The sequence below is a fragment of the Nicotiana tabacum genome, chromosome 2 (genome assembly GCF_000715075.1).
Source record: "Nicotiana tabacum cultivar K326 chromosome 2, ASM71507v2, whole genome shotgun sequence".
Classification (NCBI taxonomy): Eukaryota; Viridiplantae; Streptophyta; class Magnoliopsida; order Solanales; family Solanaceae; genus Nicotiana; species Nicotiana tabacum.
In genome coordinates, this window is record NC_134081.1 from 114,702,978 (window position 1) to 114,723,269 (window position 20,292).

At 38.2% G+C, this 20,292-nt stretch overlaps 1 protein-coding gene across 1 annotated transcript; it reads right to left on the minus strand.

Annotated features, from left to right (window-relative positions):
• Positions 1 to 12,826: 12,826 nt before the first annotated feature.
• On the minus strand, positions 12,827 to 17,494 carry LOC107788706 (GDSL esterase/lipase At2g04570-like). The gene is made up of 3 exons (XM_016610406.2): positions 17,052 to 17,494; positions 13,900 to 14,398; positions 12,827 to 13,091 (listed from the first exon to the last, which is right to left on the minus strand). Exons 1-3 carry the CDS (start codon positions 17,415 to 17,417, stop codon positions 12,898 to 12,900), a joined length of 1,059 nt encoding a protein of 352 aa, XP_016465892.1. The 5' UTR covers positions 17,418 to 17,494; the 3' UTR covers positions 12,827 to 12,897.
• Positions 17,495 to 20,292: the final 2,798 nt, after the last annotated feature.

The following is a 20,292-nucleotide window of genomic DNA, read 5'->3' on the forward strand; positions in this document are numbered from 1 at the left end:
ATGAAGCGAGGAGTGTGGTGGCGTTCTTGAAGAATAATATTTTCACATGATTTAGTACTCCGTGGGCTATCATAAGTGATGGGGGGTCGCATTTTTGCAACAAGGCTTTTGACACTTTGCTTAGCAAGTATGGTGTCACTCATAAAGTTACGACTCCCTATCATCCACAAGCTAGCGGTCAAGTGGAAGTCTCCAACCGGGAGATAAAGAGTATCTTGTCCAAAATAGTGAATGCTAACCGAACGGATTGGTCAAAGAAGTTTGATGATGCACTATGGGCTTATCGGACTTCTTTCAAAACTCCTATCGGGATGTCTCCATACCATTTGGTATTTGGCAAAGCTTGTCATCTTTCGGTGAAACTTGAGCACAAAGCCATGTGGGCTTTAAAGAAGTTGAATCTTGATTGGGATATAGCCTCTAACTTGTGAGTTGCGCATTTGATTGAATTGGATGAGTTCCGGTACCATGCATATGCAAGTTCGTCATTGTACAAAGAGAGGATGAAGTACCTTCAAGATAAATATATCCTAAACAAGGAGTTCAAGGTGGGCGATCTTGTTTTGTTGTTGAACTCACGATTGAAGATGTTTCCCAGAAAGCTGAAATCCAAATGGAGTGGTCCCTTTGAAATTCTGGGTGTAATACCTTTTGGTGCATTGGATTTGAAGAACAAAAATGATGAGGTATTCCGAGTTAATGGTAACCGGGTGAAGTATTTTTTAGGACAAGCTGATGATGGCCACGTGGTGGCAGTTATTTGTTTGAAGTGATGGTAATCTGCATCATGTCGCGACGTTAAATCAGGTGCTTCTTGGGAGACAACCCATATTTTCTTTTTCTTTATCTTTTCTTCTTTTATAGATAGGTGTTATTTTGTGCTAACTGGATTTGAAATGTGTTTCAAGAATGAGTGTGCTTTACAGGAACTGTGCTCAGAAAATTGGCTAAGTGTGGAAAAAGTGCGGACCGTACAATTAGGAGTGCTACAGCAGAAGGCAATTGTGGCCGCACAACTTGGAAAGGGAAAATGCAAATTCTTCGAAGTTTGGTGTGTCAGAGAATTGGCCGATCTGCGGCCGCACATCGAATTCTGTGGTCCGCAGCCAAAATCTGTGGTCGCACCATAAATTGTGCGGATCACAGATCAACAAAGGCTATTGAGCCTCCAGGTAATAGAGTGCGGACTGCAGAAAGAATTCTGCGGCCGCACTCCTCCTTTGTTCCCCAAGTTTGCCCGCAAGTATAAATAGTAGCCTAAGGATATTGTACAAAACTTTTCCCTCTCTCAGCACTCTAAACTCTAAAACTTGGAAATCATCTGTCCAATCATCTGCCACACTCCATCCACATCTGTGATCATTTAGTTGCACTCCTTCATATATGGTATGCTTAGTTTCTCATAGAGTTTTTCAACTTTTAGTTTAATTTATAATTTGTTAGGTAGTTTTAGGCCAGTTGTCAATATATTTCAATTTTACTACCATGTGGGGTTTAATCTGTGTTGGGTCAACTACTAATTGCTTTATGGGGACTGCGTCAATTGATTTGCATGCTTAATTGTTAATACCATGTCAATTTTTGACAAATTTTGTAAACCTTAGGAGTCTGATCGACTTTGGTTTGAAACCTGCGGATGCACAAGAAATTGTGCGGTCCGCAGAAGTCAAGATTAGGGTACTATATGAGAAGCATGATTCTTCGGCCGCACTTGAAATTGTGCGGACCATAGAAATTCCACCACGACCGAAGATCAGATCAATCTCTATCATCAGAGAGTTAGTACTTTTGGGAATTCTAATGTGCGGCCGCAATAAGAAATGTGCGGACCGCACTTTAATTCTGTGGTCGCACTCAAAATTGTGCAGACCGCAGTTTCATTTCTGCGGCCGCAAGTTCAATTTGTGCGGTCCGCACAACCCAGTCTGTGGCCGCACTTGTAATTATGCAGACCACACTTCTCCACCCTGCTATCATGTTCTACAATGTGATATACTGTCCGTGTGTAATTGAATTACAACTAACTGCTGCTGTTGCTTGTTACAGAAAATGATTAGATCTCGTGGCCGCGGTGACACTTCAAAGGGGAGGGGTGAACCTTCCAGAGGTCGAGGCAAAATCACTTTACCCCTCGCCCTCCAAAAGATAATCACCAAGAAAGCTACCACAGGCCAAGGAAAAGAGCCTGAGCCCTCTGAATCTTGTTTTATGCCCCATCTCGGGAAGCAACGGAGGGCGACTCAGTGCAAGAGCAGCTTGCTGTCCAATCAGAACCACAACAGCCACAGGGAAAGTATCAACTCCGGGACGAGCCTTCCTCCTCACATAGCACTTTCGAGGGTTCGGAGAGTGCAAGTCAGGCTTTAGAGCCCTCTGCTACACCTGTCCCTGAGGCACCAGCAACTACTGTTGATTATATTTCGGACGATGGATGAGGGGGTGATACTACAGTCGCCAGCCTTAAGAGGTCGAAGAAGAAAGAGGTTTGGGTGGACCGTTTTGTGAGTCTAGCTGCCTTCACCAGCTTCCGTGGGTGGTGTCCAGTGAGATCTCTCACTCTTGAGCGACAGTTCCAATTTAAAGATATTTACAAGTACAATCCAGAAGTGTCGAGACAGTTCCGAGAGAGGAAGGGGTGGATGTGGTTCACACAGTCATTTGTGGACGCCAATGAGTATTTGGTTCGGGAGTTCTATGCCAATGTGGCACATATTAAGAAAGGGACCAAAGTTACAAAAGTGAGAAATCTGAAGGTGCGGTTCGACCAGCATACACTGAACTCCTACTTGGGGTTTGAGGACGTTGAGCCAGCACGGTACTTGGAGAAGCTGGCGATGGGTGATGCAGCTCGCCCATGGCTAGCTGATCTTCTTGTAGCCCCAGAGCCACCGCCACCATGGATCACTGCAGAGGTTCCTATTCAGCGGAACACCCTAAATTTCGAGGCGAAGGGATGGCAGACCTTCGTATGCAGCAGACTAGACCCTTGCCAGAACGTGACAAACTTACATATTCTACAGGCAGTTCTTGTCACCTCTATTATGGCCGGGTACCCAATCAATGTGGGTGTCGTGATGTCGGCCAACATGTCAGTGGTCTCTAGGCAGGCTGATACTTCCTACCCATATCCCAACACCCTCACAGAGTACCTTACGGATGCATGGGTAGAGCCCAGAGATTTTGACACGAAGGTTCGGGAAAATAAGCCTTTCTCTTGGTATTCTCTAATGGATCCGAAGAACCTGAAGAGAAAGGGTCAGCTGATTACTACCGTTGGCCAGTCTGATGAGCCTTTGGTGGTAGCTACAGAGACAACTGATATGCCATCCACTTCAATAGAGCCTTCCACCAGTGCAGCTGCCATGCCTGCACCTTCAGCCTCAGTGCCTCCCACCTCGGCTTTGAATCCGGTACCTATGCCATCTGCTCCACTCTCCGCGTTACGAGTCTTCTAGACACTGGCGAGCCTCAACAACTGGATGCACATAGCTACTGCAAAGCTGATTGACATATCCAGTCATGTTGCAGCATAGTCATCCTCTCTGGCACCCCAGATTCCCCCCACAGTTGAAGAATCCTTGAAGAAGCTCTTAGACAACCAGAACATAATTATGGCCACTCTAGTATAGCATGGGTCAGTCATAGAGGAGCTGGGAAAGGAAGTGAAGAAGATGCGAAAGTCACATGCCTCCAAGAAGTCAGTGGACAAGCTCCGGCGATAGGTTACCAAGATTGCAGCAGCTAGAGACATTCCATTTGATATGTTGATAGACCCGCACCACCCAAGCCCAGATCCTATAGCACCTACAGCACCAGCTGGCCAATCTGAGGAGCCAGACATTGCTGCTGACACTGCCGAGGTAGTACGTCAGATGTTCACTAACCCAGCCACTCCCGGACTTGAGGATGATGAGATCCAATTGGAGACTGAGGTCGGTGCCACTGATGGGGACACCGAGATGGCCATAGGGAGTTTTCTTCACTCTTACCCTTCCTTTACTCTTATTTTGTTAAGCATTGGGGACAATGCTTATTTTTATTCAGGGGGTGGAGTTTCTTTGATATTTTGATGATTCTGATTCTGTATTTTGATAACTATGACACATTTGGCCTGTAATTAACTTATTACTATTTTATTCTTCTTTCTCATTATGTATATATTCTCTCTTATCCCTCATTATGTATATTCGTTTAGCTTTCAATAGTTCTTTTGTTTTATAGCTTCTTTATCTTTATGTTTGTCTTCTTTTTGAATTAGTAGTTTCTTTTTTATTTAATAACTTTTTTTTTATGTTTTAGTGGATAATAAACCTTTGATTTTCTTAATGCCACGGTTCTTTCCAAAGGTGGTGTTTGTGTGAACCGGGTGACTCTTCCCAACGATGGATGGTGTGATAACTTTCTTAAGGGATTGAGTCTGTTTTTCGTGTTTAGGTAATAATAGTAGTAGTAATGAAAAGAAAAATACCTAATTGAGGCATACTTGAAGAGCCAAACATGCGTTACTTGGTACCAACACACTTAACTACGTGCTTATGGTTTAAAACAAGGTTTTTGGAAAGAAATAGCTCTAGTTAGTGACCTTGTGACTCTTGTGTTGACTTAGACAATCATCGAGTGGTTCAATCGAACCATAGTGATTTGCAATCTTGAATATGGTCGGTGTGGGCCCTCAACTCTATCCACTTTAACAATCCAGCTGCGTGAGAGGTGAGATATTGTTGTTGTAAGTCCAAGTACCCGTGCTAATGGTCTAGAACTTACCCCGAATGTGTTTCTAGGCGAAATTTTAAGCTTTGCTTGGCTTGAGAAGTGATTGTATGCTTTCCTTGACCCACTTGAAATTTTTCATTGCCCACCAATGTTGTCATCCCTAGTCAACCCATTCGATCCTAAAACCTTTCTCATTTGATAACCATGTTACAAGTCTTGACCCATTTTGTCGTGACCCTCTCTTGGAACCCGAGCTTTCCTTAACACTCTTGTGAAATAATTAGCTAAAAATATAAGTTTGGGGGAGATATGAGGAACTTGAAAGAGGTATCAGGGAACAAATAGAGAAAAGAAATGAAGAGAAGGAAAGGTAAGAAAAAGAAAGAACACAAAGAAAAATGCAAAAAAAAGTGAATAAGTTGAAGAGTTGAAGGGGTTCAAAGAAAAGTAATGATGCAAAGCATGGAGAATTCAAATAAGGAAAAATGAATATTATGACCAAGAATGAAGATGTTAAATCTCTCTAGTTCCCCCAAGGAAAAGAAAATGCCTCAAAGAGTTGGCAAAGCTTGAGCCGAGAAAAGAAAATGGAGTGCTTAAGGAAAGATGAACTTGTTCTATCTTAGCGTATCCAACCTTAGTCCAAAAGCCTTCATTGTATTTCGAAAAAGCCCTATGTGATTTCAAGCCTAGTGAGCTTACATTAGTGGTGATTTATATGAGGGGCAAGCCTATGGTACTTAAAGTCATACTTGCGATATTCTTTTGAGAGAGATGAGTGAACCTTTCGTAAATCTTTGGATTGAGTGCTATATTCTGAAGTGAGATAGGAAAACGGAGAGTAGAGGAGGAGGAGTTTGGGATCCACAATGACCTACTTGAAAGAGCGAGCTTCCTTGATGAATAAAGTCAACTCTTGATGCTCAAGTTACCCATTAGAACTATCTGTGTTTAAAAGTTTAACTTGTTGCCTTGTTGATAATTCATAAGTGATGTGGGTAATTGTTGGTCCCAATTGACGTGTGAATGACTCACCTTTTATTAGCTGGAATAGCTATTAACTTGTAGAGGTGGGAATTACTTTATTTACTTGAGGACAAGCAAAAGCTTAAGTTTGGGGGAGTTGATAAATGGAAATTTTGACTACTTATTAGCTCCCTTTAGCTTTCGTTTTAGTCCAAAAGCGGTTAATTGTGTTCTCAAAAACTGATGAAATGTGCTTAATTGCAGGAGTATTGGAAGATGAGCTCTCAAGATGAAATCCAACTCAAGAAGGAGTAATATGAACTCAAGGACAAAAACAGGCACAAAAGCTCAGAAGTGCGGACTGTAGAATATCATCTGCGACCGCAGGTTGTGAAGAAAAATCCATCAGAGATTGGTGCAAAGTACGGTCCGCACAACGGAAGCTGGGTCAGAGCAAAAGTTCAGAGAACCTACATTTCAAGTCTACCAAAAGTGCGGACCGCATAATTATTGTGCGGCCGCAGAAGAAGAGCTATGCGGCCGCAGAAGAAGAGCTAAGCAGCCGCAATTACAATTATGCGGACCGCAGAAGAGCAAGGTGCGACCACACTTACAATTGTGCGGACCGCATAAAAAGCGCAGTGCGGCCGCAGTTAAGAATTATGCGGCCGCAGATTTTCAATCCTGTCAAGCTGAAGAAAATTGCGGACCGCACATGGAATTGTGCAGCCGCAGAACGTCCGAAAAGGCATTTTTGTCCGAAATTTCTGACCATATATAAATATAAGAGTTTCACATTTTTTGGTTAACTTTTGACATCAACTGCTACAGTAAGCGATTTCTTTTACTCTTTTTAGTAGTTTTTGCTATTTTGAGCTAATTGAACATTGATTTCATCATTTTAATTAGCAATATGGGTTTAATTAGGGCTGTGCATAATTTGGTAAATACCGAATTACCGTACCGAAACTGAAAATTTTGGTATTTGGTATTCGGTATGGTATTTGGTTTAAGTTTTAAAAAATATTGGTATTAGGTATGGTATTTGGTATTTTAAAATAAAATACTGAAATACTGATACCGTACCGAAATATATATTATATTACGCAAAATACATATTATCAATTATACCATAAATATGAAAAATCTAAAATTTTACTTTCCTTTATTCTCTAAATTCATCAATTAACTCTAAGCAAGTAACAAGACATTTCTAATGATCAAATTTATTCTTTTATGTACGACTTTTCCTCTCTAGGTTGATATTTGCTAATTTTGGACAAAACTTTTGTCAACAAATATTTTTAGTTTTGTACTTTTGAGTACTTTAATTTACAATGTTACAATTTATGACTCCATGCACTAGTTAGTATTCAAACCGAATAAACCGAAGTTACCAAACTGAATAAACCGAAACCGAAAGGAGAAAAAAACTGAACCATACAGAATTTAATTAGGTACGGTATTGGTATTGCATTTTAAGAAACCGGATACCGAAAATATCGAATCGAAATATCTAAATAACGTACCGTACCGACCGACGAACACCCCTAGGTTTAATTATCATTTCTTCTTCTTTTTCTTCCAATTTAAGCATGAGTAGCTAGATTTTCACTAGGGTTGTGACCCAACCCCAGTGTGTAAACTTAATGGGTGTTTGATTTATTGTTTGTTTATGGTTGGGTGTTTATTATTTAGCCTTGTTCTTGCTTTTATTTATAGAATTAATGGTTGCAAACATTACTTCATGCCTATTTGACTTGGTCTCTACTTGAGAAAGAGAAACTTAGTCTAGGAAAACTTGGCTAACAAGAAATTGGGTCAATTGAGAGATTGATAAACCCAATTAAAGGGTTGAACCTAGAGATAGTAAAACCCGACTTGAGCTTTTTATCAACCGTTTGTTGAATACCCATTTGGGCTTGAGAAAGCCAAATTGGGCAAAATTACTCGCTAACCGAGAGATATTGAGTGGGTAACCGAGTATTGATAGCTATAATATACCCCGACCAATAAAACAAGCTTTAAAGTTTATAACCCATTAGGCAAACACCTAGGCAAAGGTCATAGCCCTAGGCCTTTTACAACATTTGAAAAATAACAAAAACAATCTTCTAGTTTTATTTCTTAAATTGAAATTGTAGTTTAGTTTAGACTTTAAACAAACCAAATATTTTGGAAGTGTAAATTTAGATATACAAACTCACACGCTAAGATATATACTTCTTACTCCCATACATATAGCTCCCTGTGGAATTCGACCCCGACTCTTGTTGGGTACTATCATTGCATCGACCATTTTCATAACCTTGAATTGAGGTGTGAACTTGGACGAGATCAACTACCATTTCACGTATTCAACAATGACTTTCAGGAGGTCCTGAGATGCCTCAGCATCAGCTTTGTACTGGATCACCATCTCTTCCGCGTCGGCCTTGGTTATTTCCGCCACTGACTTAGCTGCTTTAAGCTCCTTGGCAAGGGTATCCCGTTTGGCAGCGGCCGAGCCCAGTTGAGACTGGAGGTCTTCAATTTTTTGGGACCGGGCCTCAGCTTTCTCCCTCGAAGTTGGACTTCAGTTGAGCCAGCTGCTCCCGGGCTGTCTCCTTTTCCGAAGTCAATCGGTCTATTTTGCCTTTCCACTCTTCTGCCATGGCCTTGACCTCGTCCATCTCAGCTCGAAGCTGGTCGATCCGATCAAGCTTCTACTGGACCTGCGGGTTTCGACCGTTAGTCACCATGCATAACTCATCATCACTAACTTCAAAGATCTTTTACCTGTTCCACCAGGGCGACATGTTCTTTCTGAGCCGCGTTCAACTCAGCCTGGAGATTCTTGACTTCTCCTTCACGTTGCTCGCCAAGAAGCTTATATATGTCCCTCTTCTCAGCAAGCTCTTTGACTTCGGCCTCCAGTTGGCTAAGCATATCCCGGTACCTGAGAAAGGTTTTATGGTAGAGCACCGAGGCCTGCTGAATGTAAAAAAGAAAAGGCATTAGAGTCACCAAATACTGAATTCAAAGATAAAAGAGTGTGATAACACTTTACATGGTTCAACACATGTTGCGCTTTGTTGAACAAGCATGGCGCGTCCACCTCGTTCATCTTTACCTGGTCTTCTTCGGTTACCATGCACTGGAGGTAGCTAGCTACCCCGACGGGGGCGGAAAGAACCCGAGTATCATCCAGGACGGTGATAACTACTGATCGCTTTCGGCCAGGATCTATGCTCAGAGCGGGGAACCGGTTGATCAACCTCGGGCTTGAGTTCGGCCCACGAACCTCCGAGGATGGAAATTTCCTCGGCACCTCTAAGTCACCCAACCCAGAGTAGTCTTCCAGGGCAGTTGAGTCTACACCATCAAAGAAGCTTCGGAGGGGATCGTCCGCTCCATGAGCCCCTTCATTAGATCGCTCCTTCGTCGCTCGGGCTTCATCGAACATAGACTCTGTGAACAAGGGCGATCTCGAAATTTCTATAACACCGGGCGGGGCAGAGCCGGCGACTCGAGAGGTCTCAACCCTCACCTCTATACGAGCCTCGTGAACTTGAGTGGGGTTAGCCCCTGTCGTTTCCCTCCGGCTTCAACTTGTTCCTCAGGAACGGATGACTCATGGGCTACAAAAAGGTCATCCTCCTAGGGCTCATCCCTGAGCCGGAAGAGTAAATCCGAGTCAAGCACTCGGGAGCTGAAGCTTTCCTTTGGCTTACGAGCCAACCTTTTCCTCGATTTCTTCTTCTCCGAGCTCGGGGAACTCGGGGCCCTCCTTATTTTTCTTCTCTCCAGCTGTGGCTCCGGACTGCCCCTTAGCCGATGGATCGCTGGGTAGGTCCTCGCCCACTACCAAGGGCCGAACCTCAATGGTCTTAGGCAAGCCTGAAAAAAAAACGAAAAGAAACAATGAGGACATAGTAATGAAAAAAGAAGATTTAAGGCTACTTATCCAGAGAAAGGAATCTTACTGTGAGATTAGGCCTCACAGTATCCCTTTGAGAGCTCGCGTCACGAGCGCTCGACATAAGGCATCTGCGAACAAATGCCTCCGATCCACTCCTTGAGTCGAGAAATGGCGTTCAGAACTCGAGCGAGGGCTGCACTACAGCAAACACCGATGAGAAAAGGGAAGATAAAACATGAAATCGACGTTTAAAAGGAGTTATACGTACGTGATATGTACCACTTCTCGGGGAACGGCCTCCATTCGGCAGGTATCAGGTCGGCGGTCCTCACCCGGACAAAGCGTCCTTGCCAGCCCCGATCCCGGTCCTCGTCGATACTCAAAAATAGGGCTTTACTAGCCCGACGTATAAGCTTTATCAGTCCCCCCCGTAGGATTCGGGGACTGTATAAGTGGAGCAGGTGATCAATGGTAACGTGCACGAATCGATTTTGTTTACAATGTATCGGATGAGGATCACGATCCTCCACAATGATGGGTGAATTTGGCCAAGGCATACGTCGTACCTCCTGCAGAAGTCCAAGATGACTGGGTCCACCAGACCCAATGTAAAGGGATAAGTGTAAATACTTAGATATCCCTCAACATGTGTAGTGATATCGGCATCGGGCCCGGGAATCACTACATCCTTATCAGCCCAGCCGTAGTCTTTTCGAATTGCAGGAAGAATGGCCTCGGTAATAGAGCAGATGTATCGTAACACCACCTCACATCGGCCTTGAACCGAAGAGTGCTTTTCAACCTTGAAATCGTCATTCACTGAACACCCCCCGGGGATGAACATTTTCAAGGGGGGCTCGGCTGCCGGTTCATTCGTGGCCGCGTCCGGAACGGACTTCTCAAGGACGACCACATCAGGGGCGGTATCCTCGACCTCAGTGGCCGGTCGCGAAGAAGAATGAGCATCTTTTTGGGGAACGGTATTGAAAGTTTTTGCCATTTCTTTTATCTGGTTAGAAGGGTTTGAAGCTATGAAGGAGAATGAGGAGATGAAGGATGAGAACATGCTAACAAAAACAAGCACACTGGCTTAAGTAAGGGGTAAAAAAAAGGTTGTAACTTGAAGAACGAAGGTAAGAATATTGAGGGATGAAAGAAGACCGTAATATCTTAAAGGATCGAAGGTAGAAACTTGGTCCAAAGTTAAAAATGAACGTATGAAGGAGTATTTATAAGGTCTTGGCGCCATTTCGCATCCAGGCACGACCTGCCGACGGCTGAGACGCGTTAGGGGTTATTATGACGCGACTGACAGGATGTTTCGGTCTCTTTGTCATTTTGTGTCGCAGCATGTTGAAGAAGAGATCGAAGAACACTTGTCGTTTCCTCGTTGTATCCGGAAAACTTACTCTCCGAGAAACGAGGGGACTATATGTATACGGGTGAAACCGGACCCATAAGCTAGCCCGGTTCCCGATAAAATAAATCGAGTAGGGGACGCGATGACGAGGAGCCAGAACCGAGGTAAGGGACTCATCGAGGTAGGCACCGGGGGCGCGACTCCGCCCTCGAGTATATCGAGGCCATAACTCCGGGATCAGTCCAAATCCCAAAAGAATTCGGAGAGCATTATTGGGCAATCGAACACAATTAACGGAAGACCGTAATATCCGTGACCAACCGGGTATCACGACGCGGATCTCGGTACATATCGACGAAAATTCAGTAATTAGTTAAACGGGAGATTTTTACCTTTTATGGAATTGTAACTAGAGTGAGATTCCTCTACTATATAAAAGGGGTCTGATTATTTATTGAACACATTGTAACACGCATCCCAAAGCAATATACTATTATTTTCACTGTTATTCATAGCTCTTATTCTCGTTCATCATTGCTAGCCATTGTGAACCCGGATCGAGGGTGGATATTTCATCAAGACTGGAATTATCCTCCTCAAGTGGTTTGAATTTATTACATCTTTATTTGTTTAATCTAACGCAATTTATCGTTTGTATCGAATTAATCCACGTATCCTGAAAATCACTTACAAATTTAATTGTTATCCGTTTTTTAGGATAGCCAACTTATAATGATATTCAATAGAATTCAACTTCTGTATTCTGAAAATATAGAAGAAGTATACAATATTTGGTCACCTTAACATAATTGTAAATAAATTTCCATAATAAGTGGATTTGACACAGTGTTTTAAAAAGCGTGAGCGTAAGGCGAGGCGTTTTACATATGTCTCAGCGAGGCATAAGCGAGACACGGGGCGTAAGTCCCATAGGTATTTAATTTTTAATATTTTATAAAATAATATAATTACAGTAAATATTTATAAACAGGTAAAATTGCATAAAATATGAATAAAACTATAAATATGTGAAAAGTATATATATAGACCTGCTTCATCCCATTCATTTACAAGGACAAGGGTATCATCTCCACAAAAAACTAGTCAAAACAATCTATTATACGCTACTTAGAAGCTCAAGTAACTTGAGTCGAAAAGAATAAAGTTTTCTACATGGAGGAACAAAAAGGATGACTAACCTTCAATTTGAATTTTGAACTTGCTGCTATGAAGGAGAATGACGTTCTCTTTGTATTTGTAAAAAATAAATTGAATATTCGTTGCTTTTGGGAGATATTAGCAGACTAGCTGCCAAGATATAGAATTGGGAAAGACCATGAATTGGGGTTTCAATCAATAAAAAAGGTCTTGACTTTTAAATTTAATACATTTCAGTTCCTTTTTAAAACTTTTGAGTAATTACCAAGCTGAATTTTAAAAATTTGGGTATTATATGAACGACTTATTCAATAAATTTTGTTTTAATTTTAAAAAATCTCTGGGACTTACATCTCACTAAAAAAACTCGCCTCAAACGTCCGGGCGTACGCCCCAAATTGTTGGGCGTACGCCTCTTGAGACTTTCGCACCACACCATCATCTTTCAAAACACTGATTTGACATCGAACTCCCTTACATAATTCGAAAAGTATACATGTCTAGCTAGTCCGATAGTTATATACCCTTGACCTTGAGACTATAAAAAAGTACAATAAATATTTTCTTTTCAAATTCTCCGTAGCACGTTCTTTCACCTAGGACACAATAACAATAACATATTAAAGAGAATAATGTGTACGCAAATTTTACCTATACTTTATAAAGTTAGAGAGACGATTTTCGATAGACTATTCGATAATTGACACAGCAGAAACAAAATAAACCAGTAAAAACAAGTAAAGCTATAATGCATTTCCTATCAAATGTACAAAACACATGATATGATCCAACACTGCAACTATTGAAATTGGCGAAAGACATGTTTCATCAAGAAATTAGAGATAATGTGGTTTGTTTTGTCGGTCACGTGAAAAGCGTCCCAAAATATGTACTTGTTTGCATCTGTGCATGTCAATGGATTTAAACTATCGCACAAGTAACCCATTTCAAATAATCCTGTGCCACAACATGCTACACCTGCCACTTCAAACCCTGTTTTCCAAAAATGTACACGGGTCAGGAGACAACTAAATAAATGGATAAATGCATATTGAAAAATTGATTTTCTTCAACAAATTGAAGAAAAGTTGGTTGCATGAAGTGGAGATAGAGAAGATTAATTATTTTAGAACCTTTTAAGTTGACAAATAGAGAAAAAAAACAATTAATTTGTAGAAGAACTTTTACCAAAACTTTATGAGATTTAAATAAGTTTTGAAGGGGCTAAGCTAATTTTAGGTGCATTATCATCGTTGAATACAAGAAGCTTTTGTTCTATTTGAAGTTCATTTTGCCAACTTGAATTATTGGAAAAGCATAAACAATAGTACTCCTATCAACTATTAGAGCTGCTCACATCTCCTAATTAATAACTTACACTTCCATTGTCGTTTGATGCATTTCAGAGAGTTAAATTTTTCAATTTTGACCGCTGATTCAGACATAAAATCTTTAGTTTTTTCCAAATAAAATTTACATATTTAGAAACAATATCAAAAGTACTAATAGTACAAATTACAATAATTAATAATTTAAAAATTATATAAAAAAGTCGAGGTAAAAATATCCGTTTGACTCTTGAAATCTGAAATGCATCAAAAAAATTGGAACGGAGGGAGTAACCTAAAAAAACAAAATAGACAACAAGTTAAATTAGATCAATAACGTATTTTATACTAATGAATATAATTTAAATCCTATACGAATTATCCTTTCTTAGAGGGCCAAAAATGTTTTCAGAGGAAATAAAATGAAGGGAAAGAATGAAAAGAGGATCCAAATAGGAAAAAAGAAAACTTACCATAAGAAGAAGGTTTTCTAATCATTTGTAGCAAGAGATTATAAGCATCAGCAAAAACCACTCTAATCCCAGGAAGCTCTTTGTTTAGTTTCTGAACTAAACCACCCAACATCACATTAAAATGCTTAGCCACATTATTATATTTCTCATTGCATCCATCTCCATTTCCACTTATATAATTTGTTGCTCTTTCCAAAGGCAAACATCCCATAGGAGGAAGTCCAGTTAAGGAAATTTTCCTAGCTCCCATTTGATAAATTTGTTTTACAAAATTCTGTGCAAGTCGGAGAAGGAAAGTCTGAAATTGATCTTCTGTGTATTGAGACGCACGTCTACTTTGCATTGAGTAGTAATTTTCTAAAAAGTCATTTGTTCCTATGCTCACTAAATATAATGCCTCTTCTATTATGTATTTGGCTTTCTTTTTGCCTGCGTATGCTCTTAGTTTCTTCTGATATTCCTTGTAGTACTCTACTTCCTTCCACAAAGGTATCACATCCTGGGAAGAAAAATAGTTGTAATTAATAGTAACATTTAACTTATATACATAACAACAACGTAAATAATATTTTATATTATCAGTGTAATGCCTTGATTTTCATTTAAGCAATTAATACTAACTATAAATGCTAAAACAAGAAAGTTCTTTATGCATGTTGGCTCTTAGAATGTTAAATAAACCAAATCAAGAGACCAAAATGTCCAAGAAAATCACCATTTAATTGACATCAAATTGTCTTTTGTTTTACCATGTAATCTCTTGTAGAAGGCACATAGGGGAGCGTATATATACACTCAGGAGTAAATTTCACGGGTGATCATTCAATTCTGTGTTCATTATGCAAAAGTCATTTTTTTTCTTTTTGTTACGTAAAAATCATTCAATTTTGTGTTCATTACCCAAAAGTCATTTTTCTTTCTTTTGTTACACAAAAAATATTTGACTTTGCTCTATTTATCACAAAAGTCACCATGGCCAGTTTTTATAATACTTTTACTTGAAAAGTCTATTATGTCCTTGACATTAATCTTCTCATTTATGTAATACCTTCTATATTATATAGTACTATATAATATATTTTTACCAAGGTATTTTACTTATGATTAAAATAACTTTAAATTATTTTATTTATTAGTTTTATATATCAATACATTTAATTTTCCCATGGCACTCAATTTGTTTAATCATATTCAAACATGAATATATTTTAAAATTTAAAAATGATAAAAAATATATTTATTTTTCAATATTTATTTAACATAATAAAAATAGATTTGTTTAACAAATGATAATTTTTTATAGCCAATAAAAAATTTTAAAAAAAGTTTCAAAGATATTTGTGTTTAATATTAAGTTTTTTAAGCTTTATCTATTAATATTATTTATTTGAATGTATTAATATGATATGTCATTTTGCTAAATGTGGGTAATTTATTTATTAAATTAATAGGTATAGCTTGGCTGATAAATCAATGAGCTTTGATTTTTTAATTTTCATTAAACATATTTCATTAAGCATGATTAAGAACGTGGACTTGAGATTTGTTCACGGTAATGTTACTGAGAAATTTAATAATGCTACTTATATATATTGAAAATTAATTTTAAGAAAACATTAAGTGTATGAATATATTATAAAATAATAAATAAAATAGTATTAATTTATTTTAATTATAAGTAAAATACAGGGGTAAAATTATAGTATATAGTATATAATATAGAAGGTGTTACATAAATGAGAGGATTTATAATGTCAAGGGCATAATAGACTTTTCAGGTGAAAGGTTTGTAAAATCTGGTCAAAGTGATTATTGTGATAACTAGAGCATAGTAAAATAATTTTTGTGTAACAAAAAAAAAGTGACTTTTGGGTAATGAACACAAAGTTGAATGAATTTTACGTAATTAAAAAAAAATAATAACTTTTAGATAATGAACACAAAATTGAATGACCACCCATAAATCAAAATGTGAGGAGGCGTGATTTCCTTTTGGAAGAGTCGCAAGCAATTTTAGGTAATTTTTATTAACTATCAACAGATTAATGAATTTGAGTTTCAAAATCTCTGAAACTTCTTTTCCTTGAAAGTTTTTAATTATTACCCAACTACTTAACATTCAACCTAGTGTATTCAATTTTAGTAAACCAAGCGCGCTTACATAATGAATTTTAGCAAATAGTATATATCTAACATAAAATGATCTAGAAAACACTAGAACTATTTCATGATATACTCAATCAAAAAAAGAGAGGATAAAACTAAACAATTGATTGGTCGGTCGAAACTAATTGCAATCGCTAGTTAAAACTTATATAAAATGGTTCGAGGCGTGGAATCAATCACTAATGATTGCATTAGGGTAGACTATCTACACTACACCCCTTGGGGTGCAGGCCTTCCTGAATCCTGCGTGAACTCGGAATGCTTCGTACACCGATCTGTCATTTTTTAATCAAAAAAAAAAAAAAATATGTATATTCTATGTATATAATATACATATATACAAAAAATATATATACTGTCGGGTATTAATTTAGGAGCGGCTAAACATATGCATATTTCTATCAATAAATAAATAAGAAAGAAAGAAGTGAAAAGCTTAATTATATTATGGGCTCTATTTGTCCTTCCATTTCCATATATAACAAAAGGCAGCACGTTTTACGCTTTGAATAAACATTACTACAGTACATTGTTACAATCCCACCTGACGGTCAATGCCTAAAACAGTATCAGTCTAGAAAACAAGTTGATCCCAATATAGAATTCCTATTTATCCGCATTGGTTATTTATATCAAATAAAGTAATATAACTATAATAGTAATTATAAATTAAGTTAAAATACCTACTCCTATCTGTTAAGTGATAAATGAGTACATAAAAGCCATTTGTTTGCAATTATTGATTTGGTATGAATATCGAATGCGAGTAAATTTTAAAAAAGACATACACAAAGCATCTCATATTCATACATAGTCTGGGAAATGCCGCACCCCAAGAGGTATGATGTAGATGTCTACCATAATATAAACATTAGTGGTTGTTTCTACTGACTTTACGGTTGTTACAGGACTCCTCTTTAAATTACGAGTAAATTTTGATCATAAATTAAAAAAAAAGCATATAAAGGGTAAAAATGAAAGCTTACAAGCACATCAGAAGTGGCATTATCATAACCAGTACCAGCAGAAGCAAAGCAAACTCCCATTGCAAAATCAGATATATTAAATGCCGGATCCAAATAAGCTGGAACAAATGGCCTCAATCCAAAAGCCTCAGATATAAAATCCGGCGGAATTCGCCCATTGCAAAACCTCCCAGTTGGTTTTTTATCGTAAAAATCACGGCCGTACGGCTCGAAATTGCTCTTTAAAACAGTGGAAATTTGGTTGTTATTGCCTGAATCAACAGAGGAATCACCAAACACTATAATTGCTGGAACTTTGCTTGCCAAAATTGTAGTCATTAGTAAGAAGAATTGACCCAAAATAATACTGATGAAATTGTAAGCCATTTTTTAATTTGTGTTATAGATTAATTTGAGTGAAAATTTGGTGATTTTTATATAAGTGAATGTGTGGGAAAGAGGGTATGTGGAAAGGTTGTTGAGATCATTAATGACACTAAAATAAATATCGGTAGATAATATTTTTACTCTTTAGCAGTGAAGAGTCCAGCAAATTAAAGTTTGGAGTGAAGCAATTAATGAGACTTAGTTGAAAAGCATGTAAATGACCGTTCAGCGGTTTTTACTTCTCAGCTATAGTGTGTCAGTTTCTGTGCTTCGGCTCTTTAATTTTGGGTCGGAAATTGCATATTTGTCACTCTTATGTGGTTCTTGGTTTTGGATTACTCAAATTTAGTGCTCCTAGATTATGACAATCTTGCTCGTATATGTACGTTACTGAGTAACTATGTTTGTTCGCACTCTTCAGAAATTCCACGGGTTGAGGGTCGGATGCTTCAAAAAGTAATGTATTTTAGAGAATCCGACACGAATATGATATTATTTTTGAAGAATTTGAGCAATATACTCAAGTACTATTAATACTTAATGATGATGATGGTTTCAAATTGTTAAGAGAAAATTTGTCACGATCTAAAATTTTACCACATGCGTCGTGATAACATTTAGTCTCTAAAACTAGGTAAGCCGATTACAATTACACTTCGAGCCATTTTTTTTTGAAACATATAATTTAATACAAGTATCGAAACCAATAGTGAAAACAATTATAACAACCTCCCAAGACTGATAATATTGAGTCACGAACTCTAACTGAATATATGCAGTGATCTCAAGGATCGAATATACAATATCGTTCGAATAAGAGTTGACATTACAATAAAATGGAAAGACTCAAAGGGACTGCGACGACCAAGCAGCCCTACCTTGAATCCTTGCGATCACACTCTAATCTCTGTCCAAATCTGATATCTCCAATACCTGGCTCTCCACAAAAATATGCAGAAGTGTAGTATGAGTACATCACAGTCGGTACCCAGTAAGTATCAAGACTAATCTCGGTGAAGTAGTGACGAGGTATAGTCAAGACACTCACTAGTCAAATAACCTGTGCAATATAGCAGTATACAATAGTACTGGAAATCAACTAGCAATGATATCAACAAAAATCAACCAGTGATATAAACAGCAAGGCAACAAGAACACCATAATTATTGCTCAAACAAATAAGGAATACAAGTACAACTAATTAATCATGTCCTTCAAATATAAACCTGTCACATATAATTATTTCAAATAAATATCTTTCGAATATACTTCTTTCCAATAAATATCTTTCGAATATAATTCTTTCAAATAACCATCTTTCGAATATACTTCTTTCAAATAATCATCTTTCGAATATACTTCTTTCAAACAAAATCTTTCGAATATAATTCTTTCAAATAAAAGTCATTCTGTGACACCTCATTTCATAATCATAAAACACGGGTCTCAGCCCACTTTCATATTTTCGTAACATGTGTCTCAACCCACTTTCATATTTCCACGGCATCTCGTGCCCATATTTCTATCAAAACCGTACGGACACTCGCGTGACAATAATAAAATTATTATATTTTCCCGACACCTCGTGCCCACATTTTATATCACATCTGCACGGACAGTTCACGTGCCAATAACATAATTATTATATTTTTCTGGCAACTCGTGCCCACATTTCATATCACATCTGCATGGACAGTTCACGTGCCAATAATATAATAGCCACAGGCTCACAATTTCAACATAGATCAGACTATTATCAAGTTTACTGAAACAACAAGACAAGTTGCACAAGATATAAAAATAAACATAAGAAAAATCACAGCATCACGTGAAAATCACCAGTACAATAACCCCACATCATCACATATTATCCCCGACAATAGCCACCCTTATCACTCTTGTAATAGCCTCCCTTATCACTCCGTCCTTACAATATCAATAGCCACCCTTATCGCTCTTATAATAGCCTTCCTTATCGCTCTGTTTAACAGCCTCCCTTATCACTCCGCCCAGACAATATCCCAACACATATAACAGTGAAATACTACCCTTATGCCCGCATAATATCAACAGTGAGATGCCACTCTTATACGCCACATAATAGTAACCCAAATCACACAATAATTCACACAGAATATTATCACAACAATACAACATAATCAACTCGTAATTACAAATTGCTCATAGGCCACAACCTTTCCAAAGGTACAACGAAATTAATAAATTTCACAACAAAGAGCCCACGGCTCAACACAATGTATATAAAATCTCAAAAACAACAATAAGGATGGAAAAGTAACTCAGCAAGAACAACGCCTTCTTTAATCCATATTCTTGGTAATTAAATTAATACATCTTTACAAATTTAATTAATTAATTATTTGCAGATGAAAAATCCTTAAATTCCACTAAATGACAACTCAACAGAACACAGAATCCACATAAAAGTCAAGTGACAATCACACCAAATTATCATATAAGAGCAAATTCGGCAAACAAGGAATGAAGCACGACAATAAAGGATTTAATAAGTACCAACAATTTCCAATTTAATACTTAACGGTGTCTACAAATTTTAACCGATATAATTTGCACATATAAACCAAGTACGTACTCGTCACCTTGCGTACACGGCTTTCAATCATACAATTTTCACATAAGACTCAATGCCTAAGGGGTAATTCCCCTACTCAAGGTTAGGCAAGATACTTACCTTGACGAAACTAAACTGATACTTTAAACGATCTTCGCGAGTGAAACTGTCACGCCCCGACCTGGGAGCAAGACTGGCACCCGGTGCCTCAACTAACCTAGTATACCAAATTGCGACTAAGGGACTCTGAACATATAATATCATAATTTGGCCATGGGGCCA

Coding starts and splice junctions, on each gene's coding strand:
- LOC107788706 (XM_016610406.2), bottom strand. CDS start 17,417: ATGGCTTACAATTTCATCAGTATTATTTTGGGTCAATTCTTCTTACTA. Junction 14,399..17,051: donor ATGCCACTTCTGATGTGCTT/GTAAGCTTTCAT, acceptor TTTTCTTCCCAG/GATGTGATACCTTTGTGGAA. Junction 13,092..13,899: donor TAGAAAACCTTCTTCTTATG/GTAAGTTTTCTT, acceptor TTTGGAAAACAG/GGTTTGAAGTGGCAGGTGTA.